This window comes from Tribolium madens, unplaced genomic scaffold (genome assembly GCF_015345945.1).
Source record: "Tribolium madens isolate multiple individuals breed KSU strain unplaced genomic scaffold, Tmad_KSU_1.1 Scaffold_7;HRSCAF=85;Tcas5.2_LG10, whole genome shotgun sequence".
Lineage (NCBI taxonomy): Eukaryota > Metazoa > Arthropoda > Insecta > Coleoptera > Tenebrionidae > Tribolium > Tribolium madens.
In genome coordinates this window covers 6559337-6586115 of record NW_025401050.1, presented here as the reverse complement: position 1 = coordinate 6586115, position 26779 = coordinate 6559337, and the positions used below count along the sequence as shown (strand labels likewise).

At 36.6% G+C, this 26779-nt stretch overlaps 8 protein-coding genes across 10 annotated transcripts; 4 read left to right on the top strand and 4 right to left on the bottom strand.

The window, feature by feature from the left end:
- Positions 1-538: 538 nt before the first annotated feature.
- On the top strand, positions 539-1233 carry LOC123009790 (60S ribosomal protein L30). Its single transcript, XM_044406310.1, has 3 exons — positions 539-646; positions 781-896; positions 946-1233. The coding sequence occupies exons 2-3, from the start codon at positions 789-791 to the stop codon at positions 1186-1188; spliced, it is 351 nt and encodes a 116-aa protein (XP_044262245.1). The 5' UTR covers positions 539-646; positions 781-788; the 3' UTR covers positions 1189-1233.
- Positions 1230-3456, bottom strand: LOC123009789 (coiled-coil domain-containing protein 174). The gene is made up of 5 exons (XM_044406309.1): positions 2955-3456; positions 2722-2906; positions 2468-2674; positions 2056-2417; positions 1230-2008 (listed from the first exon to the last, which is right to left on the bottom strand). The coding sequence occupies exons 1-5, from the start codon at positions 2982-2984 to the stop codon at positions 1248-1250; spliced, it is 1545 nt and encodes a 514-aa protein (XP_044262244.1). The 5' UTR covers positions 2985-3456; the 3' UTR covers positions 1230-1247.
- LOC123009788 (angiomotin-like protein 2) lies at positions 3199-8598 on the top strand. Its single transcript, XM_044406308.1, is given in 9 exon segments — positions 3199-3631; positions 3997-4385; positions 4387-4986; positions 5032-5302; positions 5358-5503; positions 5557-5900; positions 5951-6270; positions 6331-6515; positions 7680-8598. Coding segments are annotated over 8 exon segments (2856 nt in total). The 5' UTR covers positions 3199-3631; positions 3997-4058; the 3' UTR covers positions 8343-8598.
- Positions 8599-9580: 982 nt separating this feature from the next.
- Positions 9581-17967, top strand: LOC123010188. Its single transcript, XM_044406886.1, has 8 exons — positions 9581-9988; positions 10035-10613; positions 10667-10927; positions 10973-11020; positions 13742-14152; positions 16904-17473; positions 17523-17783; positions 17830-17967. Exons 1-8 carry the CDS (start codon positions 9581-9583, stop codon positions 17881-17883), a joined length of 2592 nt encoding a protein of 863 aa, XP_044262821.1. The 3' UTR covers positions 17884-17967.
- Positions 17968-19629: 1662 nt separating this feature from the next.
- LOC123009951 (armadillo-like helical domain-containing protein 3) lies at positions 19630-20461 on the top strand. The gene is made up of 2 exons (XM_044406547.1): positions 19630-19721; positions 19773-20461. The coding sequence occupies exons 1-2, from the start codon at positions 19646-19648 to the stop codon at positions 20420-20422; spliced, it is 726 nt and encodes a 241-aa protein (XP_044262482.1). The 5' UTR covers positions 19630-19645; the 3' UTR covers positions 20423-20461.
- Positions 20462-20530: 69 nt separating this feature from the next.
- On the bottom strand, positions 20531-22052 carry LOC123009603 (transmembrane protein 39A-like). Its single transcript, XM_044406024.1, has 5 exons — positions 21747-22052; positions 21554-21693; positions 21406-21504; positions 21122-21353; positions 20531-21073 (listed from the first exon to the last, which is right to left on the bottom strand). The coding sequence occupies exons 1-5, from the start codon at positions 22050-22052 to the stop codon at positions 20531-20533; spliced, it is 1320 nt and encodes a 439-aa protein (XP_044261959.1).
- LOC123009604 (coiled-coil domain-containing protein 130 homolog) lies at positions 21914-23313 on the bottom strand. Of its 2 annotated transcripts, XM_044406026.1 has the most exons (5): positions 23268-23313; positions 22888-23205; positions 22578-22838; positions 22239-22528; positions 21914-22054 (listed from the first exon to the last, which is right to left on the bottom strand). In XM_044406026.1, exons 2-5 carry the CDS (start codon positions 23197-23199, stop codon positions 22012-22014), a joined length of 906 nt encoding a protein of 301 aa, XP_044261961.1. In that variant the 5' UTR covers positions 23200-23205; positions 23268-23313; the 3' UTR covers positions 21914-22011. The 2 variants fall into 2 exon arrangements, with proteins under 2 accessions (XP_044261961.1, XP_044261960.1); XM_044406025.1 differs by lacking the exon at positions 21914-22054 and having other exon boundaries at positions 22113-22528.
- A 425-nt stretch (positions 23314-23738) lies between these two features.
- LOC123009714 (protein AF-9) lies at positions 23739-26402 on the bottom strand. 2 transcript variants are annotated; one of them, XM_044406199.1, is made up of 6 exons: positions 26010-26402; positions 25736-25962; positions 25463-25685; positions 24977-25419; positions 24409-24927; positions 23739-24361 (listed from the first exon to the last, which is right to left on the bottom strand). In XM_044406199.1, exons 1-6 carry the CDS (start codon positions 26188-26190, stop codon positions 24158-24160), a joined length of 1797 nt encoding a protein of 598 aa, XP_044262134.1. In that variant the 5' UTR covers positions 26191-26402; the 3' UTR covers positions 23739-24157. The 2 variants fall into 2 exon arrangements, with proteins under 2 accessions (XP_044262134.1, XP_044262135.1); XM_044406200.1 differs by having other exon boundaries at positions 24977-25413.
- Positions 26403-26779: the final 377 nt, after the last annotated feature.

The following is a 26779-nucleotide window of genomic DNA, read 5'->3' as shown; positions in this document are numbered from 1 at the left end:
CTGAGGCCAAGAATTATATTAAGAAAAAGAAGAAACATTTTATAACTTTTAGAAGTGAATAATTTTTTTAAATTGAAATTAATTTAGTAATTTGAAGTTTAATTTGGGCATTGTGTTGACAACCTAAATACATTTAACTTCTCCAATGCAAATAAAAAATTAAATTTGATTTTTTTATGCTTATGTTTACTTAAAAAAAAATTAAGTAAATCATCTTGCATTTTAGTAATAATAATTATTTATAAGTTTTATTTTCAAAATTTTCTCGTATTACTGTGACATAAAACCTGTTTCAAATCTACACAAAAATGACAATTTTTCTCTCTTCACTTTTTTATTCTTTTCTATTCAATACACAAAAAAATAACATGTTGTGAACTTGTGAAAGTTGTGAACTTTATAATATAATTACACATTTTTTCCTAGCAAGTAAACTTTAAGTTTTCTTTACTTAAAAACAATATATTATTTAAAAAACACACATTTTGCTTTTATTTGGGCGAATACTAGAAATAAGAAAAATTTTAAATTTCCCACTTCATCAACTGTTGCCACTCAAAAAGAAGCAAATTCCTCAAAAAATTTTGGCCGCCATCTTCTTTTCCACATTATTCCCGTTGTTATTGCACGTGGACTGTCTTTTCAGGTAAAAAATACGTTTATTTAAACACATTTGCAATCTAAATGCTATTAAGAGGCACATTTTTGTGGCATTTTATCTTAAAATCACATATTTGCGCGACTACTGATCAAAAATCTCAATCTAACCTCACATTTCAGGCGACAGGATGGTAGCCCAAAAGAAACAGAAAAAGGCAATTGAGAGCATAAACAGCCGGTTGGCTCTTGTAATGAAATCCGGCAAATACTGCTTAGGTTATAAGCAAACTTTGAAGGTAAGTTTTTTGCAATTCTTTACCTCGAGTATTTATATTAAAATTTCAGACTTTGCGACAAGGCAAAGCTAAACTAATCATCATCGCCAACAACACCCCTCCGCTCCGCAAATCGGAGATCGAGTATTACGCCATGTTGGCCAAAACCGGGGTGCACCACTATACCGGAAATAATGTAGAGTTAGGCACAGCCTGTGGTAAATACTTCAGGGTGTGTGCTATGTCCATTACTGACCCCGGCGACTCCGACATCATTAGGTCAATGCCTGCCGGCGATGGGGCTCCACAATAATTTAGGTTTATATGTTGACGATTTATAAATAAAACAACAACTAAACAATACAGTTTTATTTATGAAAGAAAGATATCCTCTGATCTGCGACTAGTAGTTTGCTTCTTTTCCATCTGTTCTCGCAGGAATTTCAAACCGGCCTCGATCGAGTCACTCACGTTGGGGGCTTCCGGCCGTTTTTGCGACTTTTTAGACTTGCCAGGGCCGTAATAATCGTAAGTGGGCGGTGGGGCCACTTCGGCGCCTTTGCCCCTGTCCCGACTCTCATTTTCATCATCACTCAACTCATTTACGATAGGTTCAGGTTTAGATTTTTTGGTGGTTTGCCTCATTTTAAATTTCGATGACTCTTCATCACTATCATACATTTTCTTCCGCTCTTTTCTGTATTCTTTCGGTGGTGCAAATTCGTTCGGACGCTCTTTCCGTTTCTTATCAACCCATTCTTCTTGCGTGTATTCGTAGTGTTCCTTCACCCCTTCTTTCCCCAAATCCCAAGGCCTGACATGCTTCTTGCGCTTTTCCTCAAGTTTCTTCTCTTTTTCATTCGTTTCTTGTTTTTGCGGAGCTTCTTCGACTGGAGCTGGAGTAGGCTCAGGCTCGTCCTCCAGAGGCGGCAACCCCATCCTCTGTCTTTTTCTATTCATCGCAGCCCTGACTCTTGCTGCAATTTGTTTCTCTCTCATTGCTCGCAAATTCTCGGATTTCTTCTGCTTTTCTCTAGTTTCTTCTCTGAGTTTCTTCAAAGCTTCCTGTTGCTTGGCTCTCGTTTCTTCATCCTTAGAAAATCCGTAGTAGCCAACACCGTGCGTGCGAGCCTCTGAAAAAACATTACAATAAACAAGCCCAAAAATTGAAGAAAAGTACCGTTGAAGAGCAGGTCTTGGTAATGGATATCTGACTTGTTTCTGATTTCTTCTTCTTCTTTTTCCCACTGACGGCGCAAAATCTCGCGTCGCATGTCAGGTGAAAGCAACTCATTTTCTTCAGTGAGTTCGGGGGATCTGTTCCCTTTTTCAGGGGAAGGTGTGCGGTTCCTGGGCCTACTTCTGCTTCTACTTCTGCTCCTGTATCTAGTTCTGCTTCTACTGCGACTTCTGCTTCTGCTCTTATCGCGATTGCGACGCTTATCAACAATCAATTTCAAGTCTTTATCTTTTGATTTTAAATATTCCAAATCTTTGCGAAGACAAGTACGTGTGCGCCCTAAACAGTCCACATATTCCACCCTAGAAAATAATGATCAACTTATAAATGTTATTTTTGACGAGTTTACTACCATTCTTCATCTGGATTCTTCGGAGGCTCATAATTGTCACAAATGGGGTCGTCTTCTTCTTCTTCCTCCTGATAATGGTCAGAAACACGTGCCTTCTTATCAAACTTTACCAAATACCGGCGACAATATTCTATTTCGTCGTCTGTAAGTCTTGAAGCACCCTTTGATAACTTATCATAAAGCTTAGTTTTTGCTTCTAAAGCCTCTCTACAACAAAATTGTAAAAACAAAACCAAGTCTTCACAACCACAAACCTAGACTTTTTCAACAAATTTTCTTCCTCCTCACTGAGATCCTGGGCTTGTCTTTGCTCAATACCTTTATTTTTCAAATCCAGTGGAGTGTTCTTCTTGATTTGTCTGATTTTGACCTCATTCTCAGCTTTGGCTTTCGCAAGCTCTTGCTGTTTTCGTAAAATTTCTGCTTTCAAACTGAGGAGCTGCAAAAGAAAGTTTTGAGAGGGGTCACCACAACCTCAAAAACTTACAGATGATTTACTTATTTCGTACGTACTCATTTTGTAATTGGTGTTATTTAGTTCGTACTTTCTGAATATTGTAGAGGAATATATGTTTTACGGGCCTTTTTGTCCCACTTTTATTTCCAAAACAGTCTGTCAGTGACAAGTGACAGTAATTTGACAGCACTGTCAAATTTTACATGCGACCAGTTGTTTGTTAAAGATGTTCAATTGAGTGAAGAGTGACTATTTATTATGTTGGGTAATTGTAGAATTGTCAAAAAATTAATTGAGTCACTAGTCCTTTCAAAATACTTTTTTTTTTAATTTTCTCTACAAAAATTTAATAAATCAAATACCAGTAGCTTTCATCCCGCGCAATTTTGAATTTTCGGCTTAAATTTTCACAAAATTTTTGGTTTTGTTTTGCAAAGACTGGATTCTAAATTTATATGAGAAATTTTGATTGGTTGGCTTTTTTCTAACGGTGGAGCCTAACATTTGTGCTAAAGCTTGTATATTACGATGGAATGTGAAACTCGCGAGGAATTTTTCGTGCTCCCCCTAGCGGAAAACACAGCAATTGAGGTTTGCTGAAGTTTGTAACGTTTAGTGCCTCTTCGTCGTCTTTTCTTCGTTTTAGAAGTCCAAAAAATGCACAGAATCTGACTCAGATCACCCCCCAAGTGTCTGTTCCAACTTTTGTAAGTAGCAACCCGCGAATGGCCCCATTTTCGGTGTGAAAATTCGCGAAATTTCGTGCATTTCTTGTGAAAGTTTTATGTTTATTCTTTGCCTGGCACATTCCAATCTAATTTTCTCTCTTCTCCACACCTCCTCAATGGTCACATTTAAACCCCCTTTGAAATAACGTAATTTCGTGCAAACTGATGACGACCGAATTCTTGAAATATTTTTTGCATTAGAGCAGCCAATAATGTGCAATTAAAAGTAAACATTGTTAACCTCTTGACCAGATCAAGTGATACGACCAAATATCGTCATAAATTCGTCCAAATTCTACGTCAATCTTTGTTTTCATAATTAAAATTCCATTTTTTTTCGGCAGATGTTCAATCATAAAAGATTCGGATCACATGTGCCGTGCGTAAACCATCGACAACCGTCTAAATGGGTTCGTTACAACAACCCAACCGTTTCCGCCCTTTCAACCAAACCACTCCTCAAAGCGCCTTTCCTCAAAGCTTGAGTGGTAGTGAGACTGATATTTCCACCTCAAATGAGAACCTCTCGAACGAAGAAAAGTACGTGATTCGTCACACCGCCCGTCAGGAGCCCCAAGGCCAGGAAAACCAGCAAGCCTCAAATCGCAGTTCCCTGCGAGACAGCCTCCCCTCAAACCGCAGTTCACTGGATGTCTCCTCCTCCTCCTACAACACTCTCATCATACACAGTGCGGGGGATGAGCCCTGGACAGGTAACGCCTCTCACGTGACCGATTTCCCCTCACATCGCCATTACAGGTCGCAACTCCGGGGTGAGGGACGGCGACGCCTACCACCCCCACCAATCCTCGAATTTGTACGATCCCAAACTCTCGCCCAATCAGAAGCGAAGCTCGGCTTCACCTCGCACGAGCTTCGACGGAAACACTCGAATCTATGATACTGGGGTCCAGGAAATCACCGAAATCCCCGACGATTACCTCAGCCAATCGTCGGTCCTCAAACATTTAGCCAAAGAAGTCAAAGTTCCCTCGCCCTTCGACAATCCGCCCCCTGAATACCCCAAGTGGGCCGACAAATCCCCATTACAAGCGGTGGTGCATCGAAATAACATCAATAATGAAAAATTGACACTCTCGAAATCCCAACCCGACTTGTCCAAAGTGGGCGTTCCTAAAGGGGCGTCCGATTTCGATGGTTTCCGACGGGGCGTGTCGGCGCCGAGACCACCCACAAAAGGGAGGGAGGAGTCGGAAACAGGGGGCGGGGAATTGTGGCCCTCAGCCGAAATGGTCGAAATACTCATCAAGGAGAACAGTGCCTTGAAAATCGAATTGGAAAATTGCTACAAAAGGGTTGCAAAGACACAAAAGGTAAGGATTACAATAATAAATATGATAATAATAAGGGTGTTACAGCTTGAGCAAGAAATTCTCAAAGTGCACAAGGCACAGGAAGAGCTAGTCCAGTCATGTGAACGCAAAGAACGCCTCGAAAAAGCCGCTAGAGGGCGCTTGCAGAATGACAATCGGAGATTACAAGAGTTGAATCGGGCCTTACGTGAGCAAGTTGATTTGTTATCAACCCAAATGATGTCAAGGTCACCAGCCCCCGACTCAGGTTCACCCGATTGTCTCCGAAGAGAGTTAAGCAAAAGGGAGGTGTTGATAGCTCAGTTGATTCAACAGAGTAAGTCACAAGTTGATTGTCATTTATTTTTCTATTTACTTTGTTTGTTGAATAGACAAAGAACATGTCGCTGCGAAAGAACGACAAGAAATCGAGTTGGCCGCGCAACGAGTCACTCTGCAGGAACAAAGGACCCATATCGATATTCTAGATACCGCACTTACCAACGCTCAGGCTAATGTCGTCCGTTTGGAGGAAGAAGTACGTTGTTGCATTTATGCGCCATCTGGTGTACAATTTTGTCGATTTTTCAGTGCCGCAAGAAGCAAGTGTACGTCGAACGCGTGGTTCAACTGCAGAGGGCGCTGTCGTCGCTCCAACTCGCGAGTGATCGTCGCGAGCAAACCGAACGCAAATTGCGTTTACAGCTCGAGCGCGAGTTACAGCGCACGAAGTTGGCGCAAGGGGAGGGTGGTAAGAGTGGATGGGATTCCCCGAATGGTTCCGGTAACGAATCACCGTCTGAATTAAAACGGCGCCTGCGCGAGAAAGACGAAAAGATTATGCAATTGGAGGGGGATTGTACTAAGTGGGAGCAGAGGTATTTAGAGGAGAGTGCGTTGAGACAAGCAGCAATCGATGCGGCGAGCATCCCCAAGTAATTTTTATACCCAATTTAGGGTTTTCGTCTCATTTTAGAGATTTTAGGGATGCAAAGATTGCCGCCCTGGAGAAGACGAGTCAAGAGACGGAAAAAATCATCGCCGAGGCCAGAAATGAGAAAATTCGACACATGGATGAAGTCCATGCGGCCCAAAAGAAGGTTGCTGATTTGGAATCACGAGTGAAAGATCTCGAATCGAAGTTGGCCGAACGCGACGCCATGATTAAAGTATTGCAGAAACATACGTATGATAAGGACGTATCGAGTATGCTGGGGCGGTCCCCCCACCATACGCCCCACCCCAGTCTGGGCGGAGCTGATATCGATCACGTGTTGGGAACGGCAGTGTCAAGGGAGGAGTTAGGTAATATGATTGGTCCCTGATGTGTTATATATTTGACCGTGTTTTGTTTTTTTTTCCTAGTCAGTAGCGTCTTGACAAGTTCCACCGGTTTCGGTTCGGGAAATTCCTACGCCGGGAGTGATTCTTCCTACCACATGCCTTCCTATACCAAATACGAAAATAAAAGTTTCGATTCGACGAAACAAAGTTTGGATAATCAACTAAAAGAAATCGATAGTCAACTCGATTCGCAACTGTTGAGCAAGGTAGGAGAGACTGAGACGTTCTATTGACTGAAATTGTTCTGTACATGTTTCGGGTAAAAAAAAAAATGATTAAAAAAATGTACAGAACTGGATGTTTTACCAAGTCAAATAGTGAGTCGGTTTCTGATTTTGTTTTTAGTTTTGGTTTATTTTAGTTTTCCCTTTGTACATAATAGTTTGTTATTAACCAAGACAATTGTGGCAAATAGTTTCAATTTTTTACATTAATGCTATAACAAGTGCTTCAGGCAGGAGGAAAAAAATTGGAACTAGGAGTTTATCCGATTTCAGCTCAATAAGATATCATTCCATTAAACACAAAAGAATAAAACAAACATAATTAACTATAATTATCTAGTGTCATAACTCATAATTCAGTCTACAAAAAAAGTCGTGAAATAAATATTATTGACGTCATTGAAATGGGTCATTCTTATCTCAAGGTGGTATTTGATAAAGTATGAAATCAAAGTAATAATTACTAGCATTCTGTTGAAAAATAAATTATTATGATCTACACAGCGGATGGCAATAAATGTTTGAGACAAAAAAATCTATTGGCAACACTGAATTATTGGACGATTAAGGCAGCGTTTGCCCGTTGCAAATGAATAACAATTGCCTATAAAAGTTTGACGTTTGAATTTGTGAGTCAATGCTGCCAAATTAAGATTTTTAATTTAAATTTCCGATCGAAGTGTCCTATGACTTTGAAATTAGTTGGTAACATAAACTGTCAAATTCAAACCTCACACTTTTATAGTCAATTCGATGTTGCCAACTGAATTTCAAAATCACAAGTCACTTTAATAAAAATAATAATGTTTTTGAATGAAGCGTTACGTGGATACAAATGTTTTTATTGAGCTGAAACGTGCAGTATTTTGTTTTATCTTTATTTATTTATTTTTAATTATTTTTTTGTAAATATCGCCCAGACCGGTTAGAATGTTGCATGTATGTTTGTCGAGTTGGCATGCCCTTAAACCAATAAAAACCGTTTTCTGAATGGTCGAGTGTTTTAAGTTAAGCTTCCCTCCTTCCGCCACTAAGCCCCGCCCTTGCCCCTCCCTGCATGGCTGCCTTGTGGCGTGCCGTGTGACTAACACTTCACGCAGATCCCGGACAACATCCCAACTCTGTCTTTTCTCTTCTCCATTTCAGCGGGGTCTTTGCTGTTTTCCAGGATTCACTAATCCAGTCACTGCGCAGAGAAAAGGAAAAATACCCAAGCCACTATTGGCGGGTGTGACCGGCGGCGGCGCTGGGGGCGGAGTTGCGATGTACGAGCCGGGCGCGATGCTCCTATTGGAGAAACAAGGCCGTGCCTCCCAGCAGCAACGCATGCAAGACACTGCCGATTCCTCTCCGCGTTGCCCCGCCCCCAGCTCGCTGCCGCGTCCCCCTCGCCCTTCCCACCGCAGTGGTCTGCCGCGCCGTCTCGGCGACTACAATAGGCTAGCCGAAGGCGAGACTCCGCCCCGAAAGAAGTCAGACGGTGGAGATTCGCTCAGTTCCAATGCTAGTAGTCGGAGGGCGTCACCGGCGCGGTCGTTAATCCCGCCCCGAAAACTGGGCGAGTACGGGAGGCTGTCGGAGAGCGGCGGTTCGAGCGCTTCGCTCCGCAAACCGACCAATCAGAGATCAAGAAGCGGCGGTGAAAGAGACTCCGCCTCTACACTAAGCGATAACTCGGCCAGTTCCTTGCCAACGCCCTCAAAAGTCAGGCTTTTCGGAGGCGGAGCGATGAGAAGAGGCGGGTCATTAGGGCGGGACAGCAAGAGCTCCACCGATTCGACAACGAGCAAGTATCGTATACAGTTTTAAGTTAGAAGCGGCTTCCGCTATCATGTGCCTGATTTAAACCGGCCGAAAATTTCGTTTTGGCTGGAATAATACAGGGTGTTTTGTAAACAGAGTAAAAACGGAAAACGACAAGTAAAATGAGATACCAGGATCATGGAAAAAATGTTAAAAAAAATCTATCTATAAAAATTTCGAAGTTATGAGAGTTTAAATTTTGTAATTTAACGTTATTTGTAGCTTTTATTTACAAAGTTTTTGTACGATTATTGAATAATTATGAAAAAACATATACAAGATCATCAATATCATCAAATAGACATAAAAAATGTCAAATATAATGTCAGCATTTTTTGACAGAGAATTATTTAAACATTTTTTTTTAATATTCCAGATGTCCTACCTTACTTGGCATTTTTCTTTTTTGGTTTATTTACAAAACAGCCCTGTAGTTAGTTAGGTTGCCTCGATGTTATCTTGTCTTTACCGGGTTTCTTTTGTTTTTACGCTTGTTATTGTATTGTAGAACAGTCTATAGTCAGTCTTTACTAACTAGTCTTATTAAACCAAATAGATCAAAGCTAGGGACCAAATTTTTTGTTCCAGTGGCAGATTGTTGTTTCTTTATTTTCTTTTTTATGTTAGGTAAAGACAAATAAGGCCATATTTTACAAAGTGCCTTGAGTAGAAAAAACAAGCTTCCCGAGAAAGTGTATACAGAGTGGTCCAAATAAAACTTTCATGGATAGTATTTTTGTTTGACACTTTCACGCTGCAACTATTGACAAATCAATTGAAATTTGATATTTTTATAAAATTGACAATAAAACCGTTGTTGTTAATGTTGGATTTTAAATTTGTTTGACACACAAAAAAATCAAGTGTTCCGTCCTAGTAGCAGAAATATTGTACCGGAAAATTCCATTTGGGCCACTTAATGGATTTGAATCTCCTATTTACACTTTTTTATACAAAGTTTTCTTGTTTCTAGTAAATACAGTCTAGTCTGTTTATACAAAAAATGTATCTAATTGACATGTACAGACAATAAAATCAGTTTTACGAACCTAAACCTACTTTTATTTCATACATCACCTTTCAATTATTAAACACATGAGTTGAAACTTTCTGGCTTAATACCAGTCTAGAAGTACCAATTACAGCCCCCTTGAAACTTTACGTAAAACAGATATTACAGTGATTACCCCAATGTTTCACGTATTTAAACCAAAAATAGCGAAAAACCGATCAGTTGAACCAAAATGACCACAACGAAAAACCTCAAAGAAATCCCTTCTAACTACTTGAGAGTGCACCTAAAAGTGCTTCAATGGCTCGGAATCGATATTCTTCCAGTCGAGAACATCCCTCTAGGCTTATTTTACATCTACACTGTCCTTATGTTTATCACGATGTGCTTTTTCCTAACAGCCGAATTTCTCGACATTGTGATAAACTACGAAGACATCTACAAGCTGAGTTTCGCCCTTTGTTACTACGTGACCCATGTTTTAGGCACCGCAAAAATGTTTCTAATGTTCTATTTGCGTAAAAAACTGAGGGGCTACTTGACGGCCTTGGAAAATGGGATTTTCAAACCAAATCCGGCCCGTGGCGGAGTCGAGGAGTTCGAATTGGTCAACGATGCGATATTCCTGTGCAATCGACAAGTAAAACTCCCAAATACAGCGAGTGTTTAAAATAATTCTTTCGTAGGGCTACTTCTTTTACACCTTTGTTTTCCTTGTCATAACAGCCCGCCTTTTGTATGCCTCCCTCGCCAACTGGCCCTACGACAAACACAACTACATGGACGGAAACGTCACAGTTATCGTCAACACAAAAGTGATGCCCTACGCCACATGGATGCCCTTCGACTACAACGACAGCCCCCTTTATGAGAGCGTCTTCGCGTTCCAGATTTTCAGCACTTTTGTCTACGGGTTCTACATTGGGGCTGCCGATGCCGTCATTTGCGGGTTCATGATGCTGATCAAAGCCCAATTTTTGATCGTGAAAAGGGAACTCGAAACGTTGATCGAAAGGGCGCAAAGGGCCGCAATTGCGGAAAATTCGGACAATAAGGACGACTTCGCCGAAGGGATTGAACGGGTCGAATTATTGAATGAGAAGACTCAACAATTTGTTAAAAAATTAACCAGCAATTGTGTTTATCACCACCAGGAGTTGATCGCAATGTGCGATCACGCCGAAGAAGATTTTAATTACTTGATGCTTTCGCAGTTTATTTGTAGTTTACTAGTGGTGTGTTTCCAGTTGTTTCAAGTCAGTACGGTTAGTTGAATTCTTGTTTAATGTTCCTTTTTGCGAGAATTTGCTTTTGACAGTTGACCTTCGGTAGTGTCGAGTTTTTCAGTATGGTGTGTTATTTGATCCTGATGTTGTTCCAAATTTTGTGCTACTGTTGGCACGGAAATGAGGTGCAACTTGTGAGTGGGGAATTGTCAAGAAACGCTTTTGATATCAATTGGATCATTATGAAAGAATCCTCAAAGAAAAGTCTCCTGCTTTTGATGATGAGAGCTCAAAGGCCATGCTATTTCACAGCCGGGAAATTTTCAATCCTGTCTTTACAGACTTTTATGGCGGTAAAAATGCATTTTCTGGTTGACTTTTTTCATTTTTTGTTTCAGATCGTCAGAGGTGCAGGCTCATTTTTTATGTTTTTGAAACAAATGAACGTTTAAAATGAACTTTGCAATATCGTCATTGATTAAAAAAACTACTATGTGCAAAAATTGTATTTACTTAGAAAATTAGAAAAAAAAAGCAGAACAAAAACTATCATGTAGAACAAAAAATAGCTTTCTAGAAGCATAAGAAAATATAATTATGCTTATTTTCTAAAATTAAACAACCACCATAAACCTCAAACCCGTAGTCATTGTTGTAATGTAGTATACAGGGTGTTAAAAAAGATTGTAAAATATTTAAAGAGGTAATAAGTATGGACTAAAAGAAACAAAAAAATTTTAATAAACAGGGATCCGCAAAGTAACGGTTTCGGATACATCAAATGTGAAAATTTTTAGAATTTTGACTAGAAGCGCTTCTCTTTTTTGTTTGAACAGATTACAAATAAATGTTTTGGTCCATACTATTACCTCCTGAAATATTTTACAATCTTTTTTTAACTTCAACAATAAAACTTATTGTCCCCGGATTAAATTGACAAGAAGAAAAGAATTTTTATCTCTGATTTTACCCCAAAAGTGCAGAGGAAAAACATTTCTTGCTTTATCTGAAACGAGCAAATCTGTAATTAAAACTTCATTATTCTAACTCAGTAGAAAGAAGCGTCCATTTTTCTCCTGATTTTGGACTTTAGAATAATAAATAAATAGACAATGATGTCACTTTGACAAATGAGTTTTCGCAAGTTAAATAACAAAAATGTTTGTAAAAAACATAATTTTGATAAATAGCAACTCAAAGAAACAGCTTTAAGATAATAAACAAAGTCATTTTTTACAAGAACTATCATTATTTAATTAATAAATGAATTGTTAAAGTGGCATATACTTAGTTGTCAAATAAAAACCGCCAATGTAACAGGACTTGAAAATCAAGAGAAAAATTAACTTTTCTTTTCACTGAATCAGAATAATGAAGTTTTAAGTACAGATTTGCTCGTTTCAAGTGAAGCAAAAAATGTTTTTCCTTTGCAGTTTTGGCGTAAAAGATAAAAAAAATCCTTTTGTTAACGCAATCCGGGGACATACTGTATACCTACTTATTAAGTTTCATCATGTTTATAAAAATATTAGGTAAAGAGTTATTCTTTGAGGTGAGATTTACTTGTAGATTAAAAAGGACTAGAATCAAACATAATGTGCGGGCTCGAATTATTTCGAGTTCTGCCCTGGAATGTAATAACAAGGCCTTAGCAGGCAAAAATCTCCTTGAATAATTATATAGAATATCGGTCACCTCTTTCACAATAAACGAATTTGATAATTACAACCGACGTCAAAATGCACATAGCAGGTTTTCAACACTAGCATTAAAATTGTTATAAACAACTTTGAAATGTTTTAATAGTTTTGCACAAATGCAAAATAAAAAATACATGCAAATACATGTGTTTCTGGAATAATAATTAATCAAATTGTGTCATTATTTAAAAAAAATGCCAAAATAATGGAAACGAAGAAATTTGAAAATGACAAGATAGGATTTTTTATCGGCTGACTGTAAATGATTGTGATTTTTTTACCTCAAGTTGGTGTCAAAAATTTAAAATTTTAGTTTGGCAACCTTCATTTTCAAACTCAAACGTCAAACTTTAATTTTCCGTCAGTTGGTTACACACGTATAGCAGTGTGATTCATGAAGGCGTTGGAAAATTCAACTCAAACTACTGACATTTGTCATTGTGCGTAATCTAAATGAATTCTCAAGCCCACCAACATTAAAAACAAAAAATACTCTAGGCTGTTAACGCACCCAAACGAGTTCGTTAATAGCCTTGTAACACGCAAAATAGAAAATAGTGATTTGACCACTAAAATTAGACAATCCTGCAACGATTAACACGTCAATAAAGTTGTGACACTTCGCATTTTTGAAAAAAGTACATTAAGTAATTATAGTTTTGAATAATTGTCTATGGTTTAATCAATTAATTAATTTATGATAATTTATTTGCGTAAAACAAATTATACAGATTAAATTGATTATGATTTTATTTCATAAAATTGACAAATCAACTTGAAAGTTTGCGTTCTTTTGTTAATGTTGGAAAATACCAAAAACATCTCATTTAAGAATTTTTTTCCCGGTTAAGGTCAATTTTTTTTTTAATTTAGCTATGTAAATCGGCTGGAAATTAAATTGAGCAGTGTGTAAGTTATACTAAAGGACTGATTTGCTAACAAAACTGTCAAATCTGTGTAAAATCGCTTTAATAATTGCGGTGGAAAATTATGAAAGTAATTTTTAATAATAATTTTAATAATAAATAATATTTAATTTAAAATAGGTATTTTGCTCATGAACTTTCAAATCAAAAATGAAATATGCATACCAGTTTGGAAATGACTAGTTAGTGACATTCAGGCTTGCAACATAACTTAAATTTGGACTGGAATGCATTTTAGATTAGTATTTTGAATTTTATAAAATCTTTTTTTGACATCTAGTTAGGTACCACACGGCAGAAGGATTTTTTTATCGCTTTGTATTTAAATCTACAGTCAATAAAATCAGTTTTAACAAAACCTTATTTCATAAATCGCTCTTTAATTATTCAACACTTTCAGCTAAAACTTTGTCACCTAATACCAGTCTAGAAGTACAATTACAACTCTCTTGAAACTTTACGTCGAACAAAAATTACAGTGATTAGATTTAATTTCACCTATTTAAATCGGAAATGGAGAAAAGTCAACTATAGTTGAACTAAAATGTCGGGAAGGAAAGACCTCAAAGAAATCCCCCCTGTCTACCTCAAAGTGCACTTAACAGTGCTTCAAATACTCGGAATAGACGTCCTCCCAATCCAAAGCATCCCCCAATGCCTATTTTACACCTACTCTGCCCTTATAATCGGCACGATGTGCCTTTTCACCACAACCGAATTCCTCGACATGGTGATAAATTATCAAGACATCTACAAGCTGACTTTCGCACTTTGTTGCTGCATCACCCACGCTTTAGGCACAGTTAAAATGTTCGTGATGTTACATTTGCGGAAGAAAATGTGGGGCTACTTCACCACACTGGAACAGGGGATTTTCAGACCGAATCCGGCCCGAGGCGGAGCCGAGGAGCTCGCCTTAGTCAACGATGCGATAACCTTATGCAACCGACAAGTAAGACTCAAATTCAGTGTCGAAGGGGGGGGAGGGGGTTTATTCTACCTATATAAAAAATTTCGGGCACTCATTTAAACGTTATTTCAAAAAACTGCCTTTATGACGGATGTTTTTAAGATAGCTTTTTAGTAACAGACCAGAAACTGATATTAAATCCTGTCGGATTCGAAAATGTTGTGTAGAAAATAAAAATTATGGGGGCTCACAGCTTTGCCGCTCGCCCCCGTGTAGAACTCACACTATCAGATTTTGACGACATTTATATCTGATTCGCAAATGTGTTGTCAAAATACGTTAAAAAGTTAACTAAAGTCAAAAATCTTAGGTCCGTATAATTTCAAAAACCTTGGCCAAATTTGATCTCTCACATTTTCTTTTACGTTTATTTCCCAAATAAAAGAACTTTATTTGTAACAAAGACCGCCATGGAAAAACAAAATTGTATTCAATGAAACGATTTAACAGTCAAACACTACTTTATAAAACTGAAACTGTTTTTTAATAACGGGTAATTTTTTAAATTTGGCGTCAAAGCTATCCATGAAAGTTTGATTGTGAACGAACCATCGAATTGAAAGTTATTAATGGCATTTAACTCCTCGCCGGGAGTATTAAAAATTGTGGTCCGTTCACAACACACTCATATCAACATGAAAAAACACGCCATACGTATGTAAAAGATAAGAGCACCAGAGCTTTAAAACAACATTACAGAGGTGTCTTAGTGAAATAGAACTAACTAAATAAAGGTAAAGAAAATGAAGTATAAAGTAAAAGTAGCATGAAACGTATAATAAAATTTATAGAAATAAATAAAACCTTTTCATTATTTTGTAAATTTCGGTTAAAGTGTGTTGACAATGGTTAATGTACTTTTCTAAGTCTCGTGAACCCTCAAAATGCAAATGGTTCAAATTTCAATTTCAATGCAATGGTTCAAATTTGAAGTTTTTAATTTTTTCGATCTTTGTCGAAATTTTGAGCGATTTTCGGTATCCGAAGCGGTTTATTGCTAAAAACTTCGGAAGTCCTTTGTTTGGTACCGTTGGAAAGCAAATTTATTTTTTTATCATATGGATAAAGATAATTGTTCTACGTTAATATACAAAATATCAATTGAACTATAACTTCTAAATGATCAAGAATTCTGCAGTTTTCTCAATGCCAATCGATTTCTCGGAGCATTTTACATACAGGGTGTCTCAGCGAGTTGAAAAAGTCCATTACTGACCTTCAAATGGTAAAATTAAAAAATATATATAGGACATTGACAGATACCAATCTAGTCCATCGCCTAAAATTATTTTCAACTATACAGCGTGTCTCAAAAATAAGTTACAATACAAACTTGTGTTTTTTTAAATGAAACACCATATGTCTCTTGCGTTTTTGGATGTAGATTTTTACAACAATGTTTTTAAGCTAAACTTTTATTGGTCGATTTCGCTTAGTTTTAGAAATAAGACGTTTTTTTTTGACGAAAACGTGTCTTATTTTTAAAACTAAGCAAATTAAAAATAAGACTTTTTTTTGGCGAAAACATGCACTTTTAAAAAATTTATTACGCAAAAACTAAGACAAGTAGAAATATTTTTTTACTACCGCAAAGAAGAAGGTACAAGCTATAAGATTGTAACATGTTTTTAGTGTGTTGCATTTGCAAAGATAAAAGAATAAAGGCGTTTGTGAAAAGTTCAATAACTTAAAAAAATTAAATGGAACACCCTACTTATTGTTCTTGCATTTAAAAAATTATTAAATTGTCTTTCTAAAATTATTTACTTTAGGTGTTTATAATCATTAACTAAAAAGATATTTAACGTTAAACAAAAAGAATACTATTGTTTCAGTAGGGAAAAATTGCACAGTTGCATAAGAGATGAAAGAAATATCACTTAATAATCCACATTTATGTTAAACTAAATCCATTATTCTTTATTTCTACAATAAAATAATTCGAATTTTAGTATTTAGTATTTTTTTATAACGACTTTTACAATCTCCGGATAAGTGATTCGTGGTGGAATTGCCATAGTATCAACAATGCTCAGATATTGATAGGCATTGTTGCTACAATTAATATTGAATGTGAAATATCTTTTCATTTATTAATTCTAGACATTAAAGGTTATTTTTTTTAGATAGACAATTTATCAATCTATTAGATGCAAAAATAAAAAATAGGGGGTTCCATTCAATTTTTTTGTTATTTAGCTTTTAATAAACTTCTTAATTTTTTACACTTTACAAATGCAAAACACCAAAAAATTGTTACAGTTTTAAATTCTGTAGTTTCTTCTTTGCAGAAGTAAGAATAAATGTGTTCTAGCTGTCTTAATTTTTGTGTAATAAATTTTTAAAAAGTGCATGTTTTCGTCAAAAAAATGTCTTATTTCTAAAACTAAGCTACTAATCGACTAATAAAAGTGTAGCGTAAAATCATTGTTTTAAAAGGGTACATCATTTTCCCATAAAAGTCACTAATGGACTTTTTCAACTCGCTGGGATGTATGTACGCACAAAAACATTTGAGGTACCTCAGTTTTGTAAAAATTCTGAAGTTATGACAACATCGAAAATAATTGTATACAAAATTCGAATGTTTAATTTGATTGTTTCTAAAATATAATTTTAGTTTCATAACCACTACTACTACTCTGATTTTGTTCTGGGTTTTAACCCCCAAAACCCCCTCCTCGCTGCACCGCTGCCTCAAATTATCGAGAGTTTAAAATAATTCAATCGTAGGGCTACTTCTTTTATGTTTTTACAATCTTTGTGACTGGGAATCGCCTTTTGTACGCCGCCTTCGCCAACTGGCCCTACGACAAGCACAACTACATCGACGGAAACGTCACTGTTGTAGTCAACACGAAAGTGATGCCCTTCGACACCTGGTTGCCCTTCGAGTACAACGACAGCCCCCTTTATGAAAGCGTCTTTGCATTCCAGATTTTCAGCACGACGCTGTATGGATTCTACATTGGGGCTGCCGATGCCGTCATTTGCGGGTTCATGATGCTGATCAAAGCCCAATTTTTGATCGTGAAAAGGGAACTCGAAACGTTGATCGAAAGGGCGCAAAAGGCCGCAATTGCGGAAAATCCCGACGATTTCGGTCAAGGGATTGAACGGGTCGAATTGTTAGATGATAAGACACAGGAATTTGTTGAAAATTTTGCCAACGAATGTGTCTTTCACCACCAGGAGTTGATCGCATTGTGTGATCACGCCGAAGAGGATTTTAGTTATTTGATGCTTTTGCAGTTCATTTCTAGTTTGTTGATTGTGTGTTTCCAGTTGTTTCAAGTCAGTACGGTTAGTTCAGTTATTTAGTGTGTTTTTTTCTTAAGTTTTTTTTATACAGTTGACCCCCGATAGTACTGCATTTTACAGTATGACGAGTTTTTTGATTCTCATGTTGTTCCAAATTTTGTGCTACTGTTGGCACGGAAATGAGGTGCAACTTGTGAGTGGGGAATTGTCAAGAAACGCTTTTGATATCAATTGGATCATTATGAAAGAATCCTCGAAGAAAAGTTTCCTACTTTTGATGATGAGAGCTCAAAGACCTTGCTATTTCACAGCCGGGAAATTTTCAATCCTGTCTTTACAGACTTTTATGGCGGTAAAAATGCATTTTCTGGTTGACTTTTTTTAATTTTTTGTTTCAGATCGTCAGAGGTGCAGGCTCATATTTCATGTTTTTGAGACAAATGAATGGTTAAAAAATTGCACGGGTTACACGTTTTTGCACAATTTTAAATCTAAAAACTTTTAAAATGAGTGTTGTTGATTCTGAAAAACCTACTGTTGGCACAAAGTGAAATAATTTGGCTGTCCCAAGCCAAAACACAGTAAACAACAATTTCAAAAAAATGAGTTTTTTACATATTTTGGCTTATTTTCACACTTACATTCATTTAAATATTCATCAGTAATTATTTCTTTAAAAATAAAAAAATTGTTTTTTCAAAAAGAGTAAAACAGTAGGTAGGTATCTATAAAACTTAAACTAAAAAACTTAAAAACCGTCCATTGTACTCCACTTTTTAAGTGGAAATAACTGAAACAGGTGTGAAAAAAACTATTACTTTCGCTATCCCAATTGTAAACAACTTATAATTTAATGTCGTAATCAATCAACTGCTATCATCAGTCTTGAATTCCATTAAAAAATTATTAAAATTTCATTCAGAACCAAATTATTTGAAGAATAGAATTGACTCGTAATTAAAAAAAATGTAATGTTTAAACAAAAAAGAAAGTAAAACGGAGGCCGACACATTTCCAAAATGACTAATGTATTTTATCTTTTTTTGTGCTTTATTCTTTTTGTGAAAATGTAGTGTAAAAGAATGCTTTCCTGCCAAAGAAGTAGAGGCGAAATTGTATTCTATGTTTAATGGCAATGTTTAAACTTTATTTTGAAATAAAAATACAGGGTGATTATAAATGATTGTGATTTTTTCTCAAATTGGATGCAAATTTTAGTTTGGCAACCTTGACTTTCAAATTCAAACGTCAAACTTTTATAGGCAATTGTAATTCATTTGCGACGGGCGCCGTAAAAGGATTACCAATAATTCAGTGTTGCCAATAGATTTTTTGTCACAAACATTAATAGTCACCCGGTGTAAATTACATCACCTCCCGTTGGGACACCCTTATCGAAATTGAAATTGTATTTATTTTAATTTTAGCGATGAGTAGTACATATTTGTAAACATTAAACAGTATCTGGCACTATATATATTTTTTGTTTTGGGGTCTTTTACCCCCACATCTTAAATTGCCTTTAAAAAATGACATTTCTAAGTTAAATAATAATATGTGTGGAGAGCAAATCATTTCCTGTTGAAATAAGTCATTTTTGGACCCATTAAAACATTAATTAAAAAACAAATACTGTGTTTTAGTTTAGGGCAGCCAAATTAATTTGATTTGTTATCACAATTGAAGACTAGAAAATATTACAATCATATTCAACAAAAAATTGGTTTTAATGGACGTAAAGATCCACATAGCAAGTTTTCCATAATCAACGACTAGACGTTTCGTCCCTTTAGCACGTTTTTAATCTTACACACTAACAATGGAATTTATTGTAAACATTACACAAATGCAAAATAAAAATCAAATAACTAGCTTTATAATTAAAAAAAAAGAATAAAAATATTTAATAACATTAGAGTCAAAACGCCAGGTTAAGGAAAAAATAAGATTGTACAAACTTGCGAAACACTCTAAGGCCCAATTCTAGAATGGATTCGATTTATTGAAGCCCGAAACTGGCTACATTGACAGTGAAATCTAAAAAAAATTTCTCAAGAGCAATTATTCGTAGCCAAATCAAACCTAAATTTCCTGGTGAATAGTTGTATTGAGACTTTAAACGATCAAAACAACATCAGAGTGGTTTACGCAAGGCAAACACTGTGTGCTGTAATACACATGATTTTTCGAAAATCTACAGAAATCGACTCAGACATGTTTTTGATAGGTTTTGAAAACAGTGAAGAGAAAGTCCAAGTGTTGCTTTCATCATGTCAGAGCTTTCTTGAAGGTTGATTGTATAAAAACCGGCAAAATGATTTTACAAATTGCGATTTTCCAGGTGATGTGGCTCATATCCTGAAATGTTTATCCTTGAAACTGCTCTTGATTCTCACAACTCGGACTGAAAATATCGACCAAAACACTTTAGTTGAACACGTGATGAATACATCACTTTTTGAATGTCTTTTAAAACTCCTTTGTCACAGTAAAACGCGTCAAGTGCACGGTTACGATGTTGTATTGTTGTTGACTTTACTTGTAAATTACCGAAAATACGACGCTGCCAATCCGTACGTTGTAAAATTGTCGATTTTAGATGACGAATTGGCTTTGAACGGTTACGGCCAAGTAATCACGTCATCGTTGTGCGAATTTTGTAGTCAATTTAATAGAGAATTGATRGAGAATCAGCACACCTCTTGGCTGACTTCGCTCACAACGATGGTGGGCAACATTTTCATATCSGAAGAGGGTGTTTTAAGGACGCAACAAATGAGAGCAAACAATGCGTATTTGTTGGCGTTTTATGAAGCCATTCATTTGAACAGGAATTTTATAACGACTTTGGCCCACACACAAATTGACGGGAGTTCTCCACCTTCCCCTATCAATACGCTAAGTCCTGGAAGTAGTCCGGCGGACATGACGGCTATTAACTTGAGTTCGCAGCCTTCTAATCTCTTAGTTGTATTTTTCCAATACTGGTAAGTTAATTACTAGATCACAATTTTGGAATCTCATTCTCAGTGGTTCCCCAATTCAGGATTAAGTGCACTGTGTCTTTTTAATGAAATTAACAAAATAAAACAAGTCATTTTAGTGCAAATTAAGTTTATTGTGCATCGCTCGTTCTTCTTCATACATTTTCGAACTGACAAGATAATCACGTCCTACTTTATACAAAACGTAATAATTAAAAAATAGGATAAAAGTGATCGAAATAATATTGTACCAGACGATACTGCGCACCAGTAATACCAACTGAAGCAAAACCATGGCCACATGAACCGATAACAAAATACTCAACGAACAACTGGGATTTTTAAACATGAGATAAAACCTTGAATATGTCGTATTTCCCGGTTCGCTAGCATTGCACTCCCCTTGTGCTCTATACAAGTCCCTCCCGTGTTTGACTAAGGCCCCATAAGGCCACAAAGTCTCCTCATTCCAGTTATTGTTCACCAGTAACATATTTCGGGTCTCTAGTTTGTCCCAAATGCCCAAATGTAGTGCTGATCGATGCAAAATATCGCAGTAACGTAAGGACAAAATATGGGTGGCGTAAGCCACGAAACTACTCAAAAAAATAAAAATTACGTGTTGAGTAGCCCAATAAACATCGTAATGAAGGTGATTCTAAAAATTCCATAATTTATTTCCATTAAAAGATTAAACAATAAATACCTGAGCAAAACAAGAAGGAATAAAACCAGTATAGTAAGCATTGACGACTGAACTGAAAAGAATCTGTTTCATCCGATTGTTAAAATTTGTTTTGAGATTTTCGACTTCTTCACGAACTTCGGAAGCATTTGAACGACAAGCATGCAATGGCGGAATTGAGGACGAGTTCCAAGTCACCAATTCAAAAAATGCCGTAACTTTGCAACCAAATAATATCAAATACACAAGAATTCTACAATTAGATAATTAATTCAGCTTTAATTAATTCAAGTAACAAGACTTACGGGTAACATAAATACAAAATATTCACAATTGGGTGATTCTGGATCACGAAGTAAGCACAACATGAGAGGAGAGTAAAAAGTATAGCAAACAAGATAATCCTAAAAAAATCCATTATTTACGTTAAAATTACTATTTATGTAAACTTACCGATAACACGTATAGGATAGGTACAAATATTTCGCTGGCACAGACCTCTCAAGGATTCTACACCCCACAATATAAATTAACCGTCGCGACAATAAAATTACAATAAATGCAACTAAATTGAGATCAATTAAGTAAAAATTCTACAAATGAGTTCCTCTCATTCTTGTAATATAATTAAATGAGTGACACCTACCATAGCCTGGCGATTGTATGAATGGGGCAACCACCACACCGTCCTATACAAGTGCAAAAACTGCAACCCTGCACAAATCGCACTAAACATAAACATTAAAAATTCGAAAAATAAATCATCATCGACTGGTGTATTCGGAAACGGGAAGTGTTTAGGGGCCGCTGCTTGCTCCAATATTGGAAGTGTTGGTACTCCTCCCCCCAACATGGCATACCTGCTGTGTGACATATCGCTCCCAAAGCCTGACATCATCGATGGGATACTACTACGTAGAGTACGAGGTAAACGACGATTTCCAGTCGGCATGTCTTGAAAAACCAAAACACAAAAAAGTGAGGTTAGAGGAACAAATGTCAAAACACGTGATGTAACAAATGTCAATTTTTATTTACAAATTAATCGGAAGAATCACTTCCTGAACCGTAATCAACTAAATTGACTAGTTTAAGTTTCTTTTCGCTAACAGAAGGGGTCGTTGACACCGAACTTGACCTTTTTATAATCCCTAAGTCTTTTTTAGGTGTTTCTTTCAGAATCTTGACAGCCTTGAGTTCCTTCTTCACGGAGAAATTCGATGTCGGTAAGGAAGAACTCGCTATTATCCGTTTTCTGAGCAGCTCAGTATTCTGAGCAATGTCCGTGCTGGGTTTCAATTTTAGACTGAGCAAAGATGCCATTTTTTTGTCTTCTTCAGTCTCAGCTAAGAGTGGAATGTCCAGGCTTGATTTCTTCAATAGAGCCGTATTTTGACCGTCAATCTTCTTCAATTCACAATTTTGTGCCTAAAATTAGTTGATTAATAATTAAAATTGTTACATGATTCAAATTTACTCTAAATATTTGTCTTAGTCTCTGGTTAGCCGAATAATTGTCAGCCCAAGTACACTCATTCCTATTATACAAATGAATTAATCGCGGTTTTGAGCTCTCATAACTACTTTTATCCTCGGTTCCATGCTCCAGTTTAAACATAGAATCATCAAACATCCGCTTTTGTGTTTCTTTCGTTTCTGGTACGACTTGCTCATTCTGAGTGGGGTCCCACCTGTTTTCCTGCCTCCTCGCCCCTGACACTATCACATATTCAAGGTTCTGCAAAAATAAATCTCAACCAAACATTCCTAACTCAACAAAAACATACAGCAGGGTCTGTTTTTATAACAATGTGATTATCACACAAGTGACATTTCATTTTAAACTGGTACAAAGGTGTGGTGTAGTACATCCCAATCTTGGTTTTTTCAGCGTTATATCTAACCCCCATTCCTATGTGATTATTGCAGCCCTCACACCAGATATTGTAGGGCATCTCAAACCGGACGATAATAATCCCAAGATGGATTTTCCTAGCCCTTTCACGAAGGGCATGCGTCCCGAGGAATTTGTTGAGCCCCCCGGCCTTCGGGTCGTAATCCGGGGGGTAATACTTGTTGGTGCCTTTCCGCTCACCCATGGTGCCCTAAAAGTGACAAATATATTATTATTATTGTGTATTATTAATTTTAATACTTGTAAACTCACTTGACAAATCAAAACAATCTAACCTCAATTATAATTGTCAAAATTGTTGCGTCAGTGTCGTCAGCTCAATAAAAAAAATTCACCATATTTGTTTTTATCAAAAACGTGCTTAAACACTCGAAAAAGGCAAAATTAACTGCGTTTTTTGCTTATTTTGTAAAATTTCCGGCTTGTTTTTAACGAAAAATATTCGAAAAAGTGAATTGTTATTTTAGGTAAAACCTTGTAGAGAACAAATAGAACTAATTTGATGGTTTTCCAATTTTTTTTAAGAAAATTTTATGGAAAAATCAAGTTAAATAACGTGAAAAATCATCATATATTACTTGAAGAATTAAATATTAGAATTTTTTCAAAATTTTTGATTTTCACCAAATTACTAGCATGAAAATCACCATATCTGGTGATTTTCACCAGGCCAGGCAACCCGTTCAAGGGTTCATTCTTCTGAATTATTTTTGAAAAATTCAATATTTTACACTTATTTTTATTGCTAAGACGGTCAAATAAATTACAGGTCCGGCATTGTTATTATTACAAAACTTTAAATCAATAAATTCTAACAGTTCCGTCAAAAACTTAAAATTAGTAATGCTTATTTAACACTGATCCTTGTTACATTTTAAATATGTTAGATAACAATATCTACGTTTAAAAATGAAACGGTGGTTACATAACTTGCTACAATTGTAATATTACAAAAATAATAGTATTTATCACTGTACAAGTACAATAAAATGTGTAAAAACAACTGACAACGTAATGCACTCTCCTGACGGAGAAACAACTATTCTAAAACTCCTTAAAACAGGTACATAACAGAAGATGACACTTTTCCAATAAAACCTGGAGAATTGTCCTAAAATCAAAATATTGCAACCTAAAATTAACTAAGTTTCGCTCGCGAAAAAGTCTTGTAATTGTTGAACAGTCGACCTGTCCAACAGACACAAATCAAAATCAAAAGTGTGAGCTGATACTTCATATCGGCCGGTCTCGGCGATCAACTTCACGACTTTCTGGAGATCTGAGTTGTCCTTGAGGCCCATTATTTTGTGTTGGAGGTCACGCAACAACCCGAAATAGTCCTCTTCCTGCAAAAAGCGCAATTTTACAAAAGCCAGAGAAACAAACTATTCACCTCTTCAGTCGGTGTTGGCAACACTGGCTTACTCTCCTGCTCCAAATCCGAGTTATTGTTAATCCCATGCTCTTTATGGATTTTCTCCGGGGGTTCCTCCACATCCGCCGAGTCCGATTTTCGTTTACACTTGATTGTGTTCTCTTGGTAGCCTTTTTCCTTCTTCAATTTCTGATTTTTCTCTTCCTTGACTTTCACCGCTTCGTTTTTGACTTTCTTCTCCACAAGGGACGAGTTTGAACTCGTTGTTGAACTGTTTGAGGACTCGTCGTCGACCGTGGCCCGGACTGGACTAACATAAGCTTTCTCCTTCTTTGCTGGGGGCTCACTTTTGAATAAATTCGGTTTAGTTTCAGTTGGAATTTTTTCAGACTTTTTCTCAGACTTGTACGACTTTTCTTCTTTCTTCTCGCGCTTTTCCTTATCTTTTTTCTTGTGTTTGTACTTTTCCGAATATCTGTCCTCTTTTGAAGAAGATTTCTCTTTCGGTTTATCCTTCTTTTTTTCGGTTTCCGGAAACTAAAATAAAAGTTTCGGATAAATAAACTAAATTTTTGGATTTACGTACCCTGTGAGTTGGCGAGTTGGCTGGATTTTCACTTTTTTTCGTGCTCTCTTTTTTCGAGTCACTTTTAATTTTACTATCCTTGTGGTCGTCTACTTTTTGTTCACCATCTCCATGTTTATTCTCTTTGTGTTCTTTACTCCGTTTCTCTTTTTTCGACTTTCGTTCTTCATTTTTGTCCCTTTTTTCTTTATCATTGTGTTTCGATTCCTTTTTCAAAACCGGTGGACTAGAAAAGCGAGGACTGGACGACCTTTTTGGACTAGGACTTTTGGGCCGTGGGGATTTTTTTGTACTTCTCTCTTTACTTCGTTCATGGTCTTTTGACCTATCTTTTTTCTTTTCATCTCTATTTTTCTTCTCAGAGTCGGTCTTGTCTTTCGATTTCTCTTTGTCCTTGTGACTGTCCTTATGGGGGCTGTGTTTCGTCCGCGACTTCTCTACAGCTTAATAAATTAATTAAGTAATTAATCAATTAATTTCAATTACCTTTGCTCTCAGGTTTGGTAACTGTCAATTTTGGTTCCGAGCTCTTGGACATGTTAATAGGGGACCCAAATAACTCCTGGAAGTCCCTACAAGGCTCTCCAATTTTGATTTTTTGTTTCTTCATGTCGGATCCGCTCAATTTCGGTTTATTTGTCATTTGATTCTTATCATCGTTTGACGATCTGTTATCACTCGCATCTTGCATACTAGACGAGCTTCCGATCTAGACAAAAACAAAAAACTAACCCCACTCTCGACAATTGACAATACTACCGTTGCACCCCCTTTTAATAGTTTCATTTTAAATTCGTCATTGACCGAATTAAAGACGTATTTTTCCTTTTGCACTTTAATGATGGGGGGCCCTGACTGTTGCAAGTGCAAATCATAGTTAAATCTGATCTTCTTCGGCTCATTATTGTTCCTTAAGTAAATATCAATCGGGAGGTTGAATCCCGCATAGCCTGACTCTTTCACGGAATATGGGGGCTCCTTGACCACTGAAACACACAGTTAGAAGCGTCTCAAAGTGCGACAAGTCACGTACCCCTTTTTGGCTTCGGAAACGTCTCGTGTAAATAGAACACAACTTTTTCAATGTAATAATGAATCTCCGCACCGTCGCAACCTCGCACGAACACTTCCCAATCATGGGTGAAGCCTTCTTGAGTCTTTTTGGTACGGAGAGATGCCTCGTGTCCTATTTCGATGCAAATTCTCACTGCCATGGTACTGTGGTGCTCGTTTTAACCCATTTTGACGCCGTTTGGGGGTGTTCTTGACACGGGGCTCAGAAAAGGATACACAATTCCATTGGGTTTCACGCTGGATGTTAACACGCAGCGAAGTTTGTTTCAACTATAAGTTTTTGTTTATTAAATTGATTTTTTTGCTATTTATATTAAAATCAAAAACAAACTCCCACAAGCATCGATGCCAACACTTGACAACAAATGTCACTAGATTTCGGAGTTGGAAAGTGAAATGTCTCTAGGTTGGGGGGCGGGACTCAAATTTTTCATAGGGGAGATGAGAGAAACATGAAGCGAGTTTTATAAAAAATTGCAACATTTTCATTTATTTACTCTTGTTACTTTCCATTACGTCAGTTACTGTTCTTAAATTAGTAAACTGATTGATTACGTTAGCATTTTTATTAAAAGCAAGCACAACTTTTAAAACGGTATCACTTTATTGCAGTTTAAAAATTAAAAAAAACAACACATTAAAGTCTTAATTTTTCAAGTTTCTAATAATAAATAAGCTTTGTATCTGCTCAAATATGACAACAAAATTCATCAATAAATAACATTTTTC